This window comes from Fukomys damarensis, unplaced genomic scaffold (assembly GCF_012274545.1).
Source record: "Fukomys damarensis isolate Sample0158 unplaced genomic scaffold, DMR_v1.0_HiC HiC_scaffold_14, whole genome shotgun sequence".
NCBI classification, from domain to species: domain Eukaryota; kingdom Metazoa; phylum Chordata; class Mammalia; order Rodentia; family Bathyergidae; genus Fukomys; species Fukomys damarensis.
In genome coordinates, this window is record NW_022900926.1 from 8358649 (window position 1) to 8381604 (window position 22956).

The 22956-nt window shown below is 39.9% G+C and overlaps 2 protein-coding genes across 2 annotated transcripts in view; both read left to right on the top strand.

The window, feature by feature from the left end:
- Positions 1–2295, top strand: part of LOC104863390 (protein LEG1 homolog) — a 24679-nt gene extending 22384 nt beyond the window's left edge. Inside the window, exon 7 of the mRNA XM_010625774.2 lies at positions 2028–2295. Within this exon, the coding sequence (XP_010624076.2) occupies positions 2028–2295 (268 nt within the window). The remainder of the gene's footprint in view (positions 1–2027) is intronic.
- An 11957-nt stretch (positions 2296–14252) lies between these two features.
- On the top strand, positions 14253–21493 carry LOC104863389 (protein LEG1 homolog). The gene is made up of 5 exons (XM_010625773.1): positions 14253–14553; positions 17095–17178; positions 18544–18741; positions 18976–19173; positions 21384–21493. Exons 1-5 carry the CDS (start codon positions 14253–14255, stop codon positions 21491–21493), a joined length of 891 nt encoding a protein of 296 aa, XP_010624075.1.
- The last annotated feature ends 1463 nt before the right edge of the window (positions 21494–22956 follow it).

Consider the following 22956-nt stretch of genomic DNA (forward strand, 5'->3'; position numbering starts at 1 on the left):
TTGGCGAACTGTTCCGTGAGACAGGTGTTCGAACACGTGAGTGCCGGGTGGCCGGTTCCTCCGGGGGGCAGCAAAGAGCAGAAAAATCTTGCGCACGTCACATAGCTTCGCATCCTGCTTTCTTGGCTAGGCTTCTCTTTCGTGCATTTTTTGAAATTGCTGCTGGACGGCGCCTTCCGTGGGTTGTCTCCCTCCGCATTCCCCCAGGTTGAACACAGGGCTTCATGTATGCTCGGCTAGCGATCTACCACAGAGCCACATTCCCAGCCCTTTTGAAATTTTGTTTTGTCTTGTTTTTATTTTGAGACAGGGTCTTGCTAGAGTGCCCGTGCTGGTCTCGAATTTGAGATCCTCCGGCCTCAGCCTCCGTAGTAGCTGGAATTGCAGGCTTGCGCCACCATGCCCTGCCCTGGCGGTGATTTTTTTTTTTTTTTTTTTTTTTTTTTTACTTTTGATGAGATTTAAAGCTTTCCTTCTATGAAAGGCACTAAAAGAATAAGGAGACATGTGATAAAGTCAGACAATATTTGCAAATAACATTTCTAATAATAAGCAAGTATCCACAGTAAATGAAGAACTCTTAAATTCAACACTGAGAAAGTGAACTAAGTAATGAAAGGACAAATTTTTTTAGAGAAATCACCACAGAAAATATACAAGTGACAAACACATAAAATGTCCAACAGCATTTGTTACTGGGATAATACAAATTTAATGAGATGAGGTGACTACACACAGAGTGCTGTTGGCAAGGAGGCAGAGAAACAAGACTTCATTCAGTACTGAAGAGAATGCAAAGAAGTACATTCTCGTGGAAGGCAGTTTCTACAAAAACAGTCTTACCATGCCGTCCAAGTAGGTGCCTCTTACCCAGGTTATGTGAAAACGTGCATCCACACAAAATCTGCCTATGGATGCTTCTAGCAGCAATATTCATGTTCAACAACAACTTGCTGTCAAGAATCTGTCTTTCACTACATACACAGAAAAGGAGCGCATCCATATGATGGGATACTAATCATCTATGAAAAGAAATGAGTTATTAAGTGGCACAAAATGAAATTACTGAGTGAAAGAATCGAGTTCAAAAAGGTTATGCATTGTATGCTTTTATTTATGGAACATTCTTAAAAATAAAAACGATGCACACAGTGAACGAACTAATGGTGGCCATAGACTTGGAATGATAAGACTGGGCAGGATTGGGTGCAAAAAAACAGAGAAGATACTCAAAGGTGGTGTGGGTCTTTTGTGTGATAATGGGATTGTGTGTACATTACACTGAACCCTGAACATCATAACAACATCTTTGAAGCATTGTATTCAAATTTTAAAAAAACCACTCAGGAGTTACAGCTATGGGAAGGCGAAACATAAACAGTGACATCAGGGAATAAACTGATGCAACCACTGTGGGATTGGGTGTGGAGATTGCTCAGTAAACTAAAACTAGAAATTCCATCTGACACAGCCGTTCCCTTTCTAGATGTCTTCCTGGAAACGTTGAAGACATCATACCACAGTAATGTATGTATACCTATTTTTAATAGCAGCACAGTTCGTAACAGCAAGATCACGGAAGCAGTCTATATGTCCATCAACAGGCGAATGGACAAAGAAAATGTGGGTTGACACACAATGGAGCACTACTCTGCGATAAACGAGGACAAACGAGACATTTGTAGGAAAATAGAGGCACCTTGACATTGTAATGTTGTGACATAACTCAAACACACAAGCTTAAATACCAATGATTTCTTATATGAAAAACCCAAATTTATAAAGAACAAAATAAAAGATAGATAGTAGGAAGTAGGAAGATAGATTTTGCTCACATGCAAAGGGAATCAAGGAAGAGAAGGAGGAGGAAAGGGAGGGAAAAGATGAAAAACAAGTGAGATATATGATTACCTGTCCCAACTCCCATTATGTAGTATAATCATTATATGATCACTGTATAATGCAAACGTGTACTAATAAAAAATAAACCTGAAAGAAACACAATAAGCTCATTAATACGGGTGAAGGACATGCGTGCTGGCCCAAGCGGCTGGAACCGAGTGGAGTCTGAAAGTCGGAAGGCAAAAAGAACCACACAGGAGCTCTGTGCTGCAGCCGGTGGCCCTGCTTCGGTGGTGGTGTGTTAGGGACACGGAAGTCACCACGCCCACTCTGACGAATGACGAAGCGGGAACATGGTTTCTTATTCCTAAGGCTGGAGGTTACAGACAAGAGGAGAGAGAAGGGGAGAGTGGTCGGTTGTGCGATCAACTGGCATCGGAGACATTAATATAATCTCATGCTTAGCTTCAAATAGACATAAACGGAGACTTAGAGAAACATTTGTAGGAACATGGGTTAGAATGTACACGTATAGGAATACGCATCGTATTGCCTTACTGTTTCAGCTGAAGTAGAAGAAATGACGCTCCAGTAGTGACAAACACATCGGGGATACAGATGTTGGTGTCTAATTCCGTTCTCCAGTACAAGGAAGCAGGGGCCCTTGGAAAAGCAGAGCTGCTGAGTCTGGAAAAGCCCTGCAGGGAGATGAGTGTTCTGAACACACACACACTGAAAACAAAACCAAAAATTAATTAAAAACCCCACATAAAATATAAAACATAAAGACAGGAACACATCAAAGAAGCATAGCCACTAAAGCTGGCTTAATTGGACCAGCAACATAAATATCACAATATCGGATTAAGCACAAAATATAAAACGAATACATATGATTCATCATAAAAGAAATTCATGATTGCATAAAGAGCTTCCCACACAACCAGAGTGGGTTGGGCATAATGACTTCGCCAAGATGGCAACGGGACACAAGGAAAATCAGGATTTTCCACCGGGGAGCCCTGGCAGACGCTCTCCGCCCAGACTCTGGTTGGCTATGGGCTGCGCATCACTGGAGCGCTGGCGCGTAGACACCAGGTACTGTGATACTGGGTGCGCAGTGGGCTTTTCAGTCAGTCCGAGTCCAGTCTGATGGGCCTCTCTACCCGCTCCCCACCTGTTCCACCCTGGCGGAGATCATCGTTAGCAAAGCCCCAACTGGGCAGTTTCTCTGTGTCATTTTTATGTATTATCTTTGATAGATTTCTGCCAATTTCCCTCATTTCGGTATTAATCAGAGCATCTCTGAGCTCAGAAGAGTTAACTTCTAACAGGTATACTCATGATAATTGTAATGCTTGTATTATTGCTTTGTTTATAATGACAAATACATTGCCGAAAGCATTGCTGACACCATTTTGAAAAAGAAACTGAAGGATATCTAGCAAAAAGTATTATTCACTGAGAAAAAATTTTCTGCTAAAATTAATCCTATGAATAAAAAGGCTACCAATTTAAGTCAGGTTAACGGCCATATTTATAGTGCAGACTTGTAATGGTCCAATAGAAGAGTGAATTCATATATTACAAAAAAAACACGCACATAGAACTGGAAACTTTGAATCAATTTAAAAGTTCAGTAAATGGCATATAAACACAACAAAAACCTAGGTAGATACTTTTTAAAAATTTAATCATAGTTTAAAAACAAAGTTAGCATTACACTATGGTGTAACTAAAACATGAATTTTCTTCTAGAGGGCTTAGGTAAGTAGGCTAATACTACTTTGACAAAAGTGTAATGTTTGAAATATATGTGTTCCAAAAATCGAATTGTAATAGCTAACATCCTTATAAAAGGGCTTGACTCTTTCAATTTATTTGATATTTTAAAATAATATTGTTTTATACAGGTACAAATTCCCTATGATGAATGTTATTGTGTATATCTGAAATGTACTAATAAATGTTTTGCTTCAAAAAAAACAAGAAAAAAATATTGTTTTATTGTTTGATCACCTTAATTTTAAGAGACTATGTAGTCAATTAACACATCAGACTCAGTGAACACATTAGAAAAAATTAATTTTTTATTCAAGTCTGTATAATCAAAGTTGGAATATTTTTCTTCTATTGCAGAGAAAATTTTAATATTCAGGCCATATTTTGTAAATGGATTTTGTATCATTAAGAAAAGAAATAACTCAATAGAAAAATAGATAACATAAATGAGTAGGCAATTAAGAGCAAATTTGCTAAAAATAATTTATAAAATCTATTGACATCAATAAAATAGACAATGGAACAATTACAATATTTTTATTAGTTAGATAGAGAAATATTATAGCAAAATATAATGGAATTGAGTAAATTTGTTTAATGAGAGAGGAAGCATAAATTAATATATCTACTCAGCAGTCTCATGTGGTAATGTCTGTCAAAATTAAAAGTTATGTAAATTTTAACCTAAGTGAAAAGTTTACCTATTTCAGAGATATATTTTTCATTTAGTAAAGGTTTGTCATCACATATTATGTGCTAGGCACTATGTGAAATCCTGGGGCTAAAATGGTGAATAACAATATCTAATACAGATTTTTTTTTTTTTTTTGGTACCAGGGATTGAACTCAGGTCTTTGCACTTGCAAGGCAGGCCACCGAACTGCTGAGCTAAATCTCCCGCCCCAGAATAATTTTAAATATAAAGTATGGTAAGCAAATAAATTTGTCATTCTTAGAGACTGAATGGGGTATGTATTTACAATGTAGTATAAATATCAACTTTAAAAAAAGTAAAATAAGTCTTTAAGTGCCGGTATTACTGTTACTTTACCAATTTCTTAGAAAATTATACAGGATTAAATTATATTTAAAATTGTAAGTTAAAAACAGTATGTTATAATTCCATTTAAGTAAAAGAAACTTGTGGAGGCAAATGCAAGAATACAAAAGAATATCTACCGAAAACCTTCCATTAAATTGTTTTTGTTTGATCGACAGGCCTAAATGAATGCTTAAATGAGTTAATCAGGACTAGATCACTAAACATTTAACTACCTAATTTGAAGTCTTTTACTCTTTATATATTTTACCCAAAAGCATGAGCAGAAAATCGTGCTCAGAAAAACTATTAATGGAAAGATTTTAGTGTTTAAAAGTTGCTATGATTTCCAAAATTGTCTTTAAAATGTAATATACCTAAAATAAAAATCTTGCTCAAATCTGCAATTTTGCCAGTAGTTTTCTTCCGTCTGCATTGTCCCTGTGTCTGTTCCTTTTGTCTTTGGCCACCAGGTGGCAGCATCTGAACACTGTCTCTCCTGGGTCTCCAACCTGGTGAGGAAAAGCAAGGTCAGCGCAGGGTGAACAGAGCGTCACGGTGAGATGAGACTTGTATGCCAAGCCCACCAACATAACCTGTAATAAACTATAAACCCCCTCTCACTATAATGCAGAGACTTGCGTTCCCATTTTCAAAGATACCTTTGAAGTCACTTTCCCATCGTGGGACAAAATACCCAACACTCTCAAAACCCAGGAGAGGCTTATTTTGGCCAACCTTTTTAGAGGGTTCCGTCCAAGGTGGCTGGCTGAGAAGCTGCATGCCAGAATGGCCTGAGAGAGCCATGCTGCTCCAGGAAGCAGATCATGGGAGCAGTGTCAGAAGGAAAGAGGACAGAGACCAGAAAGGGTCCCCAAGGCCACACCTTCCCAACCCACCAGACACACCCCACAGAAATGTGCTCCACCAGTCCCACGAGACCCTAAGGCAACCATGCTGACACTCCAGTCTAAGGGCCACATTCCATCCCTTGTCAACATCGTACCCAAACACATCTCCTTAAGCCTTTCTTACACTCTAAATGAAGACTGTGGCAAGCTCACAATTCCACCTAAGATGTATCTAATACAGATAGCATGAGTACAACTGGAAATTCCCATTCCAAAATAAAGGAATAGTGAGATAAAAAAGACTTAGGTCAAGGCAAGCCCAAACCTAGCACGATGGACATCACATTCCGTAGCCCCATGAGCAGTACCTGGACTTAGGGGTTTTTAATGCAAAGATTCATATTATCTCTAAGTAGGAATAATTTGGCTTCTTCCTGCCATATATAAAAATATCCTTTTTATTTTTTCTCTTTTTGATTACTCTCATTAAATGTTTGAGCACTATATTAAACAAGAGTAGCGAGAGTGGAATCCTCATCTCATTCCTGTCTTAGAGAGAATTCTTTGACCATTTTTGTCCCATTAAATATGATACTGCCTGTGGATTTGTTATAGAGGGCTCTTATCATTTTCATCTAAGAATTTTTGGGGGCATTACTGGGGATCGAACTCAGGGTCTTGTGTTTGCAAGTCAGGCATGGCGCCACTGAGCTAAATCCCTGGCTCAGCTAAGATTTTTTACACTTGTATCCATTAGGTTTCTGTGTGTGTGTGTGTGTGTGTGTGTGTGTGTGTGTGTGTGTGAAGGAACATTGGATTTTGACAGGGTTTTTGCACATCTATTGAGATTATCATTTGATAGTATTTATGTGGCATATTGCATCTATTGATTTATGTATGTGAAGCCGTTCTTATATTTCTGGAGTATAATCGTTTTATCATGGAGTATGATCACGGAGTATAATCTTTTTAATGAGTTGTCGAGCAGTTTGCAAGAGCCTGATTGAGTATATTTCATCTATGTTCATCTATGATACTGGCCTGTAGTTTTTCTTTTTTGTTGAAAACTTACCTGGCTTTGCTATCGTGGTAACACTGGCTTCACAGAATGAGTTTGGGATCATTTCTTCCCTTTGTATTATGTGGGAATGTTTGAGGAACATCTCTATAAGGTCTTACTTAAAGATCAGATAAAATTCAGAAGTAAATCCATTGGGTGCTGGGCTCTTCCTTGTTGGTATAATTTTTATTATTGTGTCAGTCTCAATGCTTGTTATGATTTATTTAGATTTCTAAGTTTCTCTCTGTTTCAGTTTTGTCAGTCATGTGTGTTTAGAGCTCTATGCACTTCTAGATTCCTCAGCTTCTTGGAGTGTTAGTTTGTAAAATAATTGCTAATAATTCTATGGAATTCAAGAAGGTCTATGACAAATTTGCCTTTTTAAAACTTGGGCCTTCTTTGACTTTTATCTTTTTTATTTTCTTTTGGGGAAGTTTGGTTGAGGTTTTATTAATATCGCTTATCTTTTGAAAGAACTAGCTCTGATTCACTGACTTTTTTAGTTTAACATTCATTAATTTCTGCACTGATCTTTATTGTTTCTTTCCTTTCAGTGACTTTGGGGATGGTTTGTTGTCATTCTTCTAGGGCCTTTCTGCACACCCTTACATTACTCCCTCAGGACTGCTCTGGTTTTCCAGTGTGGGCACTCACAGCTGTGACCTCCCTGTTACAACCACCTCTATTGTGCCCCACAGATTCTGATGTGCTGTGTTTTCATTATTATCTGAGTCTAGGAACTTTTAACTTTCTCCCCTGATTTCTTCAGGTATTTTATTATTCAAGAGGAGGTAATCCAATCTCCATGTGTCCATCTAGTTTCTGTGGTTTCATTTGCTTTTGATTTCTAGTTTCATTCTATTTTGATCTGACAGGATGCGTGAACAGTTTTTCAATTCCTTTATATGTATTGAGACTTGCTCTATGGCCTAAAATGTGATCTTTTTTGTAGAAAGTTCCAGAGGCCGCTGAAGAACAAATATGCATTCTGTTAATGTTGGATGAAACACTGTTGATGTCTGCTAAATCCACTTACTCTACAGTGTAGTGCAGTTGTAGTATTCCCTTGCTGGTTTTTTTGGTCCCGTTGACCTATTTGTGAAAGGTGAATGTTGAAACCCCCAGTGTGCTTGTATGGGAGTCTGTGGGTCCTTCTCTACCAATGGGTGCTTGTTTTATGAAATTAGGTGCACTGATGTTTGGTGCATATATATTTACAATTGTCATCTCTTCTTCTTTGTTATTGGTTCGCTCTACCAATTTAGAGTGGATTTCTTTTTCTTTTCATGCCAATTTTGCTTGAAGTTTACTTTTTCAGATAGAAATGTAGCTACTCATGATTGCTTTTAGGCATCAGCTGCTTGGAGGTCCTTCCCCATTCTTTCATCTTCAGTCTGTGTGTCTTTACAGATAAAGCATGGTTACTACAAGCAATGAGTGCATTTTTAAACATTAAATTCAGTCTGCCAGCATGCGTCCTTTAAATTAAAAATTAAAATCATTTATAGTAATTATTATCAAACAGTGCATATTATTTTATCATTTGTCATTTTTCTAGTATTGCATTCATTCCTGTTTTTATTCTTATATCTACTTTCCCCATGAGATTTATTTTCCCCTTCGGTCTTGTGGTTGTTCTTGTAGTCCTCATTTGTGTTTAGGATTCCCTGAAGTATTTTCTGCAATTCTAGTTCAATGGTCATGAATTTCTGTAGTTTATGCTTCATGGAAATCTTTATTTCTCCTCAGAATTTGAAGGGTAATCTTCCAGGATATTGTAATGTGGGTTAGTAATTATTTTGTTTCAGGGCTTAAAACACGTGGTTGGATGCCCTCATTAACTTTTAAGGTTTCTATTGAGAAATCTGTTGCTCTTCTGATGAGTTTGCTTTTGCAAGTGATTTGATTCTTCTCTGTAACCGCTTTCAATAGTCTTTCTTTGTTCTGAATTTTTTTGCATTTTGCTATAAAGTATTATGCAGGAATGTCTTCTGATAATGTCCACGTGGGTTACAAAGGCCTCCTTTACCTCTGTATCCATCTTATTCTCCAGGTTTGGGTAATGTTCTACAATAATTTCAGTGAATAGATTTCTATGTCATTAACTTGTACTTCTACCCTATCCTCCATGCCAATGATTCATAAATTTATTCTTTTAGAGTTGTTTAGCTGCTCTTGCATACTTTTGTCATTGTTTATTCTTTTTCACATGACTGCTAACTGAATATTATTTTGCATCAAACTTGTCTCCAAATCTCGATATCCTTTCCTCTGATTCATTTGGTCTCCGGTCAAGCCTTTCCACTGAGATTTTATCTGACTTCTTGAGATACGTATTTTCAGAACTTTTCCTTGGTTCTTTTCTCATAATCTCTATCCTTTCCAGAAGTTGTCTTTTATATTTTTCATTACTGCCATCAGTTCATTCAGCCATTACTTGTATCTTTTCTGAGCTCACCGATCATTTCAGTAATAGATTCAGTTAGCTGCTTATCTATCTGATTTCATTAATCATTCTAATGATTGGTTTTTCAATTTTTTGGAGATTCTTCCACTTCAGTAACTGTGGGTCCGTTATGGGGAAAGTGTCAGTTTTTTGGAAGCATTTTCTTGCCTTTTCTCATGATAGTTTCTGTGTTCAGAATTTGCAGTTGAGATGGGAAAGCCGTCTCTTTCACAGTTGAGTGGGAGTCTTGTTTGTGAAAGTTTCTTCCATGTCTGTTATGAATGCTAGATTCAGTCCTATTGAGGCTGGAGGGCTGAGTCAAAGCCGGGTCAGGCGAGGTTCCTAAAGAGAAGAAGGCACATGAAACAGATCACAAAATGCAGGAATCTTATCTGGGATTCCCAGCATCAGGGTGACATCAGAGCGTGAGAGTTGGAGCTGCAGCCCCAGAGCTCGGGAGCTGCGTGTCTTCATTGGCCTTTCTGAGACACAGTGAGACAAAACAGCTGCATGTCTTGTGCAGCCATGTGGTGTGTGAGTGGCCGTCTGCATTGATTCATTATTGTTTGTAACAACGTCTGTCGTGCACCTGCGCTAAATGACAGAGCTGTGTCCTCAAGTGCCCTCTGATGTCCTCAGATGCCCAGGCTCCGATACAGCTCTCAGTGGCCTCCTATAAGCTCCTAACACTGTTTTGAGAGGAGAGAGTAACTACAGTGACATCGATTGAGAAGCGAACAGCATACAACACTGTGTTAGTAAGAACTTCTTTAAGATTCTTTCTATTAGATTATATTAGGAAAAGACAGAGAGAGAGAGAGAGAGAGAGAGCGAGAGAAAGAGAGAGAGAGAGAGAGGGAGAGAGAGAGTATTAAAGGCTATACAATTAAACCTTAATTATATTCAGATTATTCCTATAAAAACATTTTTGAGAAAAAGATAGAAGGAGGAAGAGCTGAAAGGAAAGAAAGTATGTGAGGGAACATAAAGAGGAGAAAGGAGAAGTGTAGGAATGGGAGGTAAGACGGATAAGCAGATTAGAACATAGAACCTCATAGAGTAAGAGTAGAAAAACTTATGTACATAATTACACCAAATGTGTATGTCTCAAAAGGCCAAACCTAATCAACAAAGCAAAGAAATAAAACTTCGAAAAGGAAGAGGACTCCATTCTGTTGGTTATCACGACTGCTCCAAAGTGGCTTCTCCATACCGTTGTCTTTTGTTGACGTTTCTCAGAAGCCTCTGGTGTTGTCAGGAGACACCAGGATGTTAGTGCCCTCCCTCCGGTGGGTGGCAGCCTCTGTGTCCTGAGTCACACAACTTCCTGGACTCTCCCTCTGCTCACTGAGCCTCTCTCTGGGCTACGCCATGAGTGTCCAGCGTCAGGAGGGGGCAGCCCTGCTTGTCCCATTCTGGTGTCTTTTCTCCACCGGAGTCCTCTCGCTGTGCTGTGTGTGCTGCTCTCTGAGTCTCTTTCCAGCCCACAGTTTTGGTGGTGTTCAGGAGCTGACCTGAGAGGGCCTTCAGAGCCGCTCCAGGGTCTTTGCTCAACTCTGGGTGTTCTTGGGTCCCAGCCAGCGCTAGACCCTGGGTCTCTCCCTACCTTGGCGTTCGCTCTGTGCCTGGTACCAGAAGATAATGGCTGGCTCAGACAAGATGGATGGTCCTCCGCCTCTCTCCCTCTCCGACGTTGCCCTCTCAGTGCCTCCCTGGCTTGCACCTTCTGCAATATCTCTGTCCGGAAAGGTGTTCCTGAGTGAACAGTGCGGTCTCCAGGATGCACGTCCCAGGGGGGAAGCCTTCAGCTCACGAGGGACAGGGAGCAATGGCAGGGGCCTGGGCACTGACTGGTACCTCATTTCCTCAGCCCCTTCCCCCAGAGGGTGCCTCCTTCAAGCCGGCACTGCAAGCCATGTCCTTGTTTCTTGTTCGCAGTTTGCTGACAGCACTCTGTCAAGCTGCATTCCCACGGCCGGTCCCTCGGCTTTTCTCGCAGCCCCCGTCGTGTTAATCTTTGTGAGTTACCCTTCAATGACCTTGAGAGTTGCTCTAGCCCACAAGGGCCATTTTCATGGTTCTCAGATGCACACGTTGTCACATTTAACAAATGACACAAAAGCAGTGTCTACCAAAGCACATTCACACATCGAACAATGCAAAAACATGAAAGTATTGTAAAGGTTTCAAGCGTGAGGCGATAGCCCTCTCAAGCAGGCTCAGAAACCGACCGTGTGTTCTGCAGGAATCGCACCTCTTCCAGGTGCCACACAGGGGAGAGGCTGAGCGATGAGCTGGAGGCTGCCCTGCTCCCCTCCCTGGGCACAGACAGACTGGCAAGTGTCACAGGAGGGGACGGAGATTCTGGCAGTGCAGGAGGATGCACCAGCCGCACTGGAAGTCACATTAACTCCTCAAAGTCTGGCAGATTCCTCACAATCGTTAGAGTGGAGCCTTTTGGCTGCTGTTTTAGCAGAGACAGTGACCTTGGGGTTGAGAAGTCCTGGGTCTTCCCACTTCTTCTAAGCAGGACAAATGTAACTGTAACTAAATGATAACAGCTTATTTCTCTATCATACAATCTACTTTCTGAACCATTCTGGGTGTGGTAAGATTAAAAAATGTTCCATGGAGTGAATGTGGAGTAAACATGGAGTGTTTTGGGGTGAATTTTAGAGTGTGTTCATTCTCATATTCACAGGCTTTATGCTTAAAAGGCCCCTTTGGGGGAAGATTTAGTTGAAAGAAGTACATTTTGCAGATATAGGGATTTGAGAATATTTGATGTATAACTGAGAACAGATGGCACACAATTTTATTGCTATATAAACTTAAAAGTGATCACTCGTGAAATGATCATCTGTGCAAGTGCAGACCTCTTCCAGAAATCTACCTCATTCAGCCATCAGTATTACGCATGATCCATCACATAACACACTAGTTTTCAACAGTAATAATAATCGTTAAAAAGACCCAGAGATCCTGAAGGAGCCAGTAAGTTTCAGATTTCACTTTTTGTTGTCGATGATGTATATAAAAGGAAGCTGTACTGATACCATGAAAGAACTGCGATCTTTTGAGGAAAGAGCACCACTAACACCAAAGGAGACCAAACCTAGAATGGTAGATTTTAAGAGGACAGGTTTAAGTGGAGAACTAGTGCTGAGCAGAGGTGCAGAAATATATAAAAAATTACAAAGACAATACAGCTGATAAGCCCTACCGATAAACAGAGGAATGGACACACACAAGAAAGACAGTAACCTACTTGTGATCGGTGAATGACCCAACAGTTTATCACGGCATTAAAATAATCTCAGTCTGATGATGTGTCACCTGTCACCTCGTCCCCAGGGCACTGGTAAGAAGAGAGACATACTGTTCTGTGTCCAATCGTGCCTGATTGGAAAGAGCTATTTTAGGCACAGCAGGCTATAAAATCCTGAGGGATACAGCAAACTTGGAAGCACTTCTTGAAGAAAAAAAAAAAAAAGACAAAACAATGCAAAAGACAACACAGTATTGTTGCTGGACAGTGGGGTCAAGCCTTGGGACACAGGGCTTCCAGAAGGGGCACCTTGGCAATGCCCAACAGAAGATGACTCTGACTTGACCACACCTGTCAGAGAGAGCTGGTGACACAGGAGTCTGTGGACAACCTCACTCGCAAGGGGCCCATGAGGCTGTCACTCTGGGGAAGTTCCAGAAGGTCCACAAGAGAATGTGGTGCAGGGTCCAAGAAAATCTGAACAGGCAAGTCTTCCGGCTCTCTTCCAGGTGCTTACTAATGGTGCAAACTATCAATTTACACATACTAATTTATTTTCCATCTATTCTACTGAGCTCCTTTTTTCCCCTATTTGCCAAATACAATCATCGTAACATCTGCAAAAATTGTATCATTATATTCTCACTATCTATTTCATACTTTCAGTTTCTTCTTCTTTACCAATTTCATCATACAGTATTCTCCAAAAAAGTTAAATGATTATTATTCTAGCAATCATTTTTATCCGATTTCTGACTGAAAGAAATGCTTTTCATGTTTGTTTGTTTGTTTGTTTGCATTGAGAGTGATTCTGGCATTACACAGAAAAACAGATTACCTGTTCATGTATTTATTTTTTATAAGGATAGAATGAACCTTTCACATGTCCAGAATGCTCGTGTTTTGGATACAGAGAATAATGCCATTTCTCTTTTTATTATTATATCTGAAATTTAATAATTGATGATCAAATCATGTAAATAACACAGCAGGAATAAAGAGTTGAATCATTCAGAGAGACAGCCAGTCTGGATGGTGCCCTCGACCTGCTAGGGAGAGCACCAGATACAGCTATGCTAACAGCTGAGATGTTCAGATGCACTGCCTTAACCAGGTAACTTGAGTACAAATGAAGGAAGCCCAACCCTGGTGGAAGTGAGCGCGAGCCGCTGATTTCAGGCAGAATTCAGGGCTGTCTCAGGGTTCCATAGCCTGGTGGGATCCAGGCAGTATCAAGGTTTGTGTTGTGTAATCACAGAATCCAGGCCACGGCAGGGAGGAAGGGAAAGGCACCTCAGCTCCATTTAAGGGTAAGGCGCAGAAGTTGTGGCCACTTTTCTGTTTGTCTTTGAAATAAAAAACTAGTTATTTGGTTGTTTGTGCAAGGAAATGGAGACTTAATGTGGGGAGAATTTTTTCTTACTGGAAAAAAAAAGGAAGAATGGACACTGGGAATTAATCAGCAGCCTTTATTGTCATAAACTGGCTTTATCTATTTGGGCTTTTGATATATTCCATGCTTCTTTCTTGAAGCAGCGATTTGTATGATAAACTGGATCACACATTGTTTTCAGATGCCTTAAAGTATGACTACAAATCCTAGTGTTTCCATTTCCAATTATTTAATATTTTCTTTGAAATGTGTTAAAGAGTTTTCATGGGAGGAAACACTGTGACGTTATACTTCGTAATCAGAATGTAGACCACAACACTCCTGGAAGGACTTTCACTGCTCAGATGTTTACAGCCAGTGCCCTATACCAAGCCTAACCTTGCGTTTGAGTTCTGACACAGTAAGCCTGACAGTGAAAAGATGACAAACTCAGTGCTTTTTCTCCGGGTCTCCACCCTGTGCAAGAAAAGGAAAGCAAAGCGGTGATAAGCGGTGATGTAAGACAATCCCGTGACTTCCTGCTCCACACCAATAAAAGCCCTGCTCCAGCCTCAGCCCCAACCTCGGCACCATGGCTCTGCCTCCTTCCTGGGCCTGGGTCCTGCTTGGTTGTGCATCTGCTTCTTTAGCAGGAGCTCTCAGTCTCTCGGATCTGTATCCTCCTCTGTGGCAGGAGAGCCCTGGTCAGTTCAGTGACTACAGGGTAGAGAACGGGAAATACGTTATTGACCCCTGGGTGTTCACTGACAGAATGGGGATGTACAAAGTCCTGCTGAATAGGACAGCCACATATTTTGCAAAATTTGGTCCAGAAAATGAACAAAACCTTTTATGGGGACTGCCTCTTCAGCATGGCTGGCAATATAGATCAGGTAAGCAAGACAGTTCTTTCCACGCTAATGATCTGTCAGGATAAGTGTGGCCTATCTGGCAAATGGGATTATGCACATCCCTACAGGTTTCAAAAAATGGTTCTTTCTCTTCTTCATTTTTCTCCTAAGAATCGTTATTCTTCTCCTTGTCCTCCCCTGGCTGGTGTATTTCTTTTTTTCTTTAAAAATTAATTTTATGGATACATTTAATGCATACAATATAATGACATTCATTGTTGGAAATTTGTGCCCTTACATGATGCCTCTTGGTTCTTATTTTTTCCCTATTCCCTGTCCTCCTTTCAGCCACGCGCTCCATCCCTCCCTCTCTGCCTGTCTACAAAGACTTTGTCTCCATTATTTTTCATTTTCTCATGTAAATTCCATTCCCTTCTTTCCTTTCTCCTACCCCTCCCATTTCCCCTTCCCCTCTGTCCCTTTTCTTCCTGTTTCACATTATTATACCTTTCAGTCTTTATTTACACTTTCAGTTTCTCTACACTAGAGTAACTATTCAGTCTTTACACATATGTATACTATTTATATCACTTAGGAGTATGGCCTCAGTGGGCATCCATTTAGCTATACATGTCTTTAATTTTTCATTTTTTATGGCTGAGTAGTATTCCATTTCACAATTGTTTTTTTTTCCTTTATCCAGTCTCCCATTGATGGACAATTGAGCTGCTTCCAAGTTTTAGCTATTACATATTGTGCTGCTATGAACATGGGTGCACATAAATCACTGTGGTATGATTCTTTTAATTCTTTGGGGAAGATACCCAGTAGGAGAAGAGCTGGGTCAAATGGGACTTCCAATCCCAGTTCTCTGAGGTATCTCCATACTGATTTCCACAGCGGTTGCACCAGTCTGCACTCCCTCCAGAAGTAGAGCAGGGTTCCTCTTTCCCCACAGTCCCGCCCGCATTTTTATTGGTTGACATCTTGATAGCAGTCATTCTTTCTGGGGTGAGGTGGAATCTAAGCGTTGTTTTCATCTGCATCTCTCAATAGACCAGTGATGCTGAAGATTTTTTCATACGTTTATTTGCCATTTCTACTTTTTTTTTTTTTGTTGTTGTTGTTGTTGTTGTACTGGGGATTGAACTCAGGACCTCGTGCTTTCAAAGCAGGCAGCAGAACCAACTGGGCTACATTCCTGGCCCTCTGCTTCTTTGTCTGAGAAATGTCTGTTCATTTCAGATGTCCATTTTTGGATGGGGTCTATAAATTTCAGAGATCTGATTTTTAAAGTTCTTTCTACATTCTAGATAGTAGACTTTTGTCTGAGGAACAGCTGGTGAAAAGTTTTTCCCACATTGTGGTTGTCTCTTCAAACTGTTGGTCATTTTTCTTGCCATGCAGAAGCTTTTTGGTAAGAAGACATCCCACTTGTTGATTGTGCTAGTGTACAGACAACTGGGGTTTTGTTCATAAAATCTTTTCCTGCACCAGTGCCTTCAAGAGTTCTACCTCACCTCTCTTCCAGCCAGTTTAGTGTTTCTGTTGTAATATTTAGATCTTTAATCCATTTTTATTTTAGTTCAGTGTATGGTGAGAGACATAGGTCTAGTGTCATGGCTCGTCTGTTTCTACTAGGAACTTCAGCAAGATGTAAGATGTGATGTCTAAGCACAAAAGGACGTATCTAAAGTATTATGTATTGAGTATTTTACAAGGATTTACTAAATTAGTAGGTGGGACATTTCTTTCTAATCACTGGCATGAACAGAGCAGTCAAAGGGGAGATGACATAAACAGAGTGTGATATCAAAGTCGTTTGATATTCTTGTCTTACTGATCATGCACAGAGTTACAAATGAGCAGTACCTTGTTCATGATGCCTTTCTTTTCAAGTTATCCTGTCCTCCTCAAAATAAAGCACCTTTCAGTGTGTATGCATACGGAGAGTGTATTTTGATATATACAATATGTATGGATGAAAGTAATTTTTCTCTGGCTCACAGAGGAAGCTGAAGACAGGGAGTGGTTTTCACAGCCCACTCACATTGAGCAGTCAATCAGAAAATTGTTGAGGATGAAAAAGTAAATATCAATTCATTTGTCAGGGGGAAAAGGTTATTTTCTAATGATTATGTAATACACTGTCATCAGGCGAAATCCTTGTGATGATTTTTCTCATTTCACACAACAACCCTATGATACAGCAATCATTATCGTTCTATTTTATAGACAAGAAAACCAAGGCATGAGTGGTTATGGTGTTTTGACAAGGTCAAGCTAGTGAATGATGGACCAGGATTTTGTTTGATTCCAGACCATGTCTTTTACTCCGAGTAGACGTTGCTTTCACAATTTTGAACAGGAGGTAGGGAGGTCAGTAAAAGTGTGAATACTTAACAAAAGCATAAATTCTAAGAACCATAACTCAAAACTCAAAATGAATGATTTGGGAATAGAAAAAAGTAATTCACACGTGACAGTTTGTACGTCTACCATAGCACATTGGCACAAATGGTGATCATAACCAGTTTCAAAGTGTGCAAAAATAAATACACGTGTGTATTTTTTGTCCTCCAGGGAGATTAGCAGATCCCAGCAGGCAGACGGACTGTGGCTATAAATCCAATGCTCTGTGTGTCTCTGTGAGCAGCTGGTCGGCTGGTAGGTCCAATTACAGATGCGATTCGAGGCTGTATCTCCCCGAAGGAAGGCATTGCACTGAAAAACCTCATGAGTGCAGACGAAGCAAAAGCAACTCTGCTTTTTAAAATGAACTACTGTGTACCTAATGGACTTAATCTCATGTTTTAGGCTTTACCAGCACAATAGCTGTGATTATTTTGGGGGAGCGTATCAATTTTTTTTTAACAGAAGGAATGAAATGAAATAAATAGCTGTAAAGGGCCAGGCCTCAGAGGGAGCAGTACTTACAGTTAGATGGCAGGTCCCACGTGTGACAGGGAGTCTTTGGAGTGAGGGAGGTTGAGGAATGAGAGACCAAGAAAATAATAGCTTTTCATTTTGTCCAGATGAGTTAAATATTGAAACTTATAGGCACATCAGAGAGCAATGTCTCCTACACTTCATTTTATCAGTCAGCAACCCAAGGCTTCGGCCATAAACAACCCCGAAATAACAAGAAGATATTTTGTAATTCTTTAATTTTTGTTTTGATAAAGAAACTGATTGATACAATTTCTTAGTGATATTTCTCCATAATTAGAAGCAAGATCCCATCAAATTTCCCTTTCTCAGAGCGATATCTTGTCATCACACTGTCCCAGGTGTTCTTTTTAGAAGCTCACACATACACACGCCCACAGATCTGGAATTTGAATAGTTGAGAGCGTAAGCCTGCTGCTTGGAGGCAAGGGTGCACACTCACAAGTGTGTGTTTATGGCGAGAAATATTTTAAAAGGTCTAATCGGTCACAGTAGGCATTTTGTAGTAGAAATTTTAGAGGTGTACTTGCTTGTCAGTGTAATTATGGAGCTAGTGATTGTATTGTCAAAAATTTAAAAAAAAGTTTTGCGTTAGGGAGATAGGCTAAAGCAAGACTGAAGTGATGTCATGTTCACAAATTAAACTTCTGTCAATGAAATAGAAAATATCTATTTACCAAAGCTACAGTTATGTTAGAATATTTTAGGGCAAAAAAGAAAAACAATTGACAATACAACTTCAGGGAGATGTTTTGTATTATTCTGTGGACAATTTGGTGGTGTTTTTCTTCCTTTTTTACTAACTGCTTTGATAAATAAATATTGCCAAATCATTTTTGTTTTAAAATTTTGTTTTAAAATATTGTTGTCAATTACTTTAACCCACGTATACTTATGATGACAGGGTTAATAGCAGATCACTTTAAAATTATCTGTAGGGTCCAGAGGGGATTTTGGTTCTTGTCTTAGTGCCTAACTTTCATCACATGTTTCTGGATCTGTGAACTTTTATGAAATAAATTATGCTTTCCACCACTGGCGTTTGTCACTGCTGTGGTAATAACCAGCCTTCTATTCTTACAGATTTCAATTATTTCCTGAGTGTACTACCTTTCCTTGCTGCCCTGGATTCTGGCGTAATGGGGACATCACCAGACAAAGTCACGCTTCTGCCTCCACCCAAGGACCAGATGCGGTTTTGCTACAATGTTTCTGACTGTCTTGCCTCCTTCCCTGATTTAATGAACCAGTGGAGAATCTTTTATGAGGTTCTGTGTTTAAGTAATGCATTTTATACTCTTAAGACACGGCAGCACTTCCTTCTATTTGATGACAGGGTTAATAGCAGATCACTTTAAAATTATCTGTAGGGTCCAGAGGGGATTTTGGTTCTTGTCTTAGTGCCTAACTTTCATCACATGTTTCTGGATCTGTGAACTTTTATGAAATAAATTATGCTTTCCACCACTGGCGTTTGTCACTGCTGTGGTAATAACCAGCCTTCTATTCTTACAGATTTCAATTATTTCCTGAGTGTACTACCTTTCCTTGCTGCCCTGGATTCTGGCGTAATGGGGACATCACCAGACAAAGTCACGCTTCTGCCTCCACCCAAGGACCAGATGCGGTTTTGCTACAATGTTTCTGACTGTCTTGCCTCCTTCCCTGATTTAATGAACCAGTGGAGAATCTTTTATGAGGTTCTGTGTTTAAGTAATGCATTTTATACTCTTAAGACACGGCAGCACAATTCCTTCTATTCTGTGACATTTTCTGTCTAGGATTATTTTTTTTTTTTGGCATTGCATCACATTGTCCTTAATTGTCACACTTGATGCATTACTAATAGTGTTGGAACACCCACTGTTCCACAGAAACATGAACACAAAGTTTATCCATTCCTGTCATTGCAAATAATAAACCAGAAATAATGTGCATACAGGCTAATTTGCCATAGGATGGATAGGCTAGTGTGGTGAACTGGAACCTCAGGTGGATTGTGAATTCTTAGCCATGTGATTATCAAACTGGCCTCCGAACTACCAACTTATTTCAACTCTATTAATAAATGATCATATGTAGGTAGCACTAAACAATTATATGCTGTTCTGAACTAAATAGTCAATAACCAAAATAAGATATAGTGTTCAAACACAGACATGGAGAGCCAGGCAGAGTGGCTGTAGAGTCCTTCTACTTGGGAGGCTGAGGCAGGAGAGTTGCTATGGGTTCAAGCCTGCCTGAGCTACATAGTAAGTTCAAGCCCAGCCAGATCTTGTTTTAAAAAATCAAAATCAAAATAAAATAAATAGATGTGTAATAAAGTCAATGGTAAAAGATATTTATTAGTCTTTTTATTTCATTATTTTAGATACTGTTAAATTTAACACTGGCACACATTTCTGTGTCCTTACTCTTACTCTTCTATGATGATTTCAGTAATATTTATGGAAAAATGATAAGAAAGACATACAATGGATTACTATTCTGCCATAAAGAAAGATAAACTTTCAGTCATTTAAACGGATGCACCTTGAGGCCATAATGCTAAGTGAAATAAATCAGACACATGAGCTCAAACTTCACATTCTTATATGACAAACTCAAAGTATAAATAAAGAACAAAATAAAAGATAGGTGATAGGAAGTCGGGAGAGGTCTCTCAAAAGGCAAGGGGATCAAGAGATGGAGGGAGGGGAGAGTTATGAAAAAAGGAATTAAGATGTGTGGTGTCCATGTACAAACTCTGCACAAGGGATACAAACATTACATCCTGCAAACATGGACTGATTAAAACAAAAAAGAATCCTGGCCAGTGTACTACAGGGAATCTTTGAGGAAACTTGTCGTTTACTTCTTCCAGATGTGTGTGTTTAAAAATACTGCATGTTCTTGCCCTTAACAAAGTATTACACTGTGGGATTTTACATGTATTACTTCTTAGAAGCAATGTTCTCCTTGTAATTAGAATAGTTTTCAATTATATATTCTACAGGGTTTAATATCAGGAAGAGAACTCCTTAGAATTTCTCGAACAATAGCTCTCTCCTGTTTACTTCAGTCCATGCAGTTACCATTCATTGACTTTGAGGAGCTCCTGAAGTCCTTCTGGATGGCACATACCACTTCCTTGAAGACTTTTGACTCTGCTTTTGAAGACAGGTAAGAATGGATCCCAAGTCACCTCTTGTTCATTGCTAAATGATTTTTGCTTTATGTATATCTTTTTCTGCTTCATTTACAGTGTTTGAATATTTTAAGAATAAAAATTAATCTAAGATAAGAGGTTTAGGGTTTAGCTCAGTGTTTCTGCCACCTGCCTTGCAAACTCAAGGGCCCAAGTTCAATCCCCGGTACCCCCTCAAAAAAAGTCTAAGTAGATATTTTAGTGCGATCTACCTCGCAAAGTATTTGTGGAGCAACACCTGAAAGAAGTGGATCGCACAAAAAGAAACATGCAGTGAGTGTTTTTCTAATTGTAAAACACAAAATATAATATAAATTAGCCTGTGGGTGATTTTTATTATTTTGATTGTAGAAATACAATGCAACCATATTATACTTGAGAAAATGTCAGTTAGCATCAGGGACAGAGGAGAAGACAGCCTGGAGGTCACCCACATCCCGTGACACCTAGCAGTGAAGAAGGAACAACGAGCTGGGTTCACAGCGAGTCAGACCCGCAGCTGAGGTGTTCAACAGGGTGCTTTCTGTACCGTCAGAAACCCAGGTTATAAGTAAGGGGAAAACTAACGGATAGAGGATAGCAAGTGGGGAGAAATGGAGGGCGGAGATGGGCGGGGAAGGGGATGCAAAAGGAGCGAAGATGGGTTACGTCCGTGCACCGACTCTCCAGAAGGAATGTGGCATTATGCACTGCAAATACAGCCAATAGAAAAAGCTTTACAAAATCTTGCACCTAGGTGGTGGCAGAAAAGCATTCAAATTCCACAACTCCCCAGCCATGCTTTTGCCCGTTTGCTGTGCTCCCGGTAAAGCGTGGGGCCCGACTTCCGAAGATCAGTTCTACTAAAGGTTTTCTCTATTTCTTAGCAGTTGTATTGAAAAGGAAAATAGGCTTGAACTTTTGCAGGGCATAAAGAAACACAAGTAAATGGAGCAGAAATAAGTTTCACTGCCTTTTCTGAGGGATCTTTCACACCTGAGGCAAGAAAAGCTGCAGCTGCCAACTGGTACCTGAACAGCTGCTCTGTTGCACCTCCTCCTCCTGGGACCTGCTAGGTTAGGACAGGTCCACCAGGCGGGTCTCCCCTGCCCCTGGAGATGGCCTGAGGTCTCCCGCGGCAGGGGGCAGGGGCCCCACAGTGCTTACAAAGGGCCTGCAGGTCCTGCTCTGGCTGCAACTGGACCTCTACCGAGCTTTTACTTTCTGTGTTGCTTTGTTTAATTTTTATTGCGTTCACGTGGTATTTCTCATTTTTATTTTTATATGTTTGTTTGTACATTATATACTTTCTTACATGCTAATGTTTAAACACGTCAAGTGATTTTTGACATCCTGCTTCCTCTTAGAAAATACTAAGCGACAACTGAGGGCCGACAGACTGCCATTATTACCATTTGTTTCTGATTATTTGTGTATTTGTGATGACAGTTCTAAAACACGTGTCTGTCACCGCTCCATTTTCAGTTTCTGGTGTAATCCTTTGAGCTGTCACCATGGCCAACATAGAACAGTTCCGTAGTGTTGGCTGTAAGATATTCAGAGCTTAGTTTCTTTGGGCCATAATTCCCACTCCATCTGTGGCTGAAACTAAGCTATTTAGTTTTCCACATCATTTCATTCACCTCTTCCTTCTTCTGATCATTGTCGTGGTTTCTTAGAATTCCATGTGTACATCATTACTTCTTAAGCTACTTAAAGAATTCTAAGCTCTCTCAAGAATTCTATCCACACCCTCTTCTGAAATCGGTCGAATTCACCCCTGTTGACCTGTATCCATCTCCAGGTGCCATATGTGATCCTTCACTAACGTCATGGGGGACTTCCTCTACTTTCCTTTTTGTGTTGTATCACCCTTTTCCATATTCTGTCTTTGTTTTCTTGGTGTACTTTTGATAGGGGCACAGCCTCTAGTACCTTCTGATCAGGTACATGCGAGGTAAAATTGTTTGAGATACTATATATAAAATAATCTTTATTCTATCGTTATTCTACCATTATTCTTGAACACAGGAATCTAAGCTGGTAACTTAGAGTTTTGAAGTCATTTCTGCATTTTGTTTTCTTTTGCTATGGAGAAGTCTGAAACTGCACTGATTGCTAACCTTTGGTGTATAACCTATCGCTCTCATTCTTTCCTTTTTGTTTGTTCCATTTGCCTGTTTGTACTGCTGTCCACATTAGCAGCCTTCCTCGGGGATCCAGCTACCTCAGTTTCATTCTTAAAGAGCAGCGTTAGGAGCTGCCTCTGACTGCCGGAGTGGAATTTTTCTTCTGAGAACGTGGCTCCAGGGTAATCTCGCTCTGTTGTT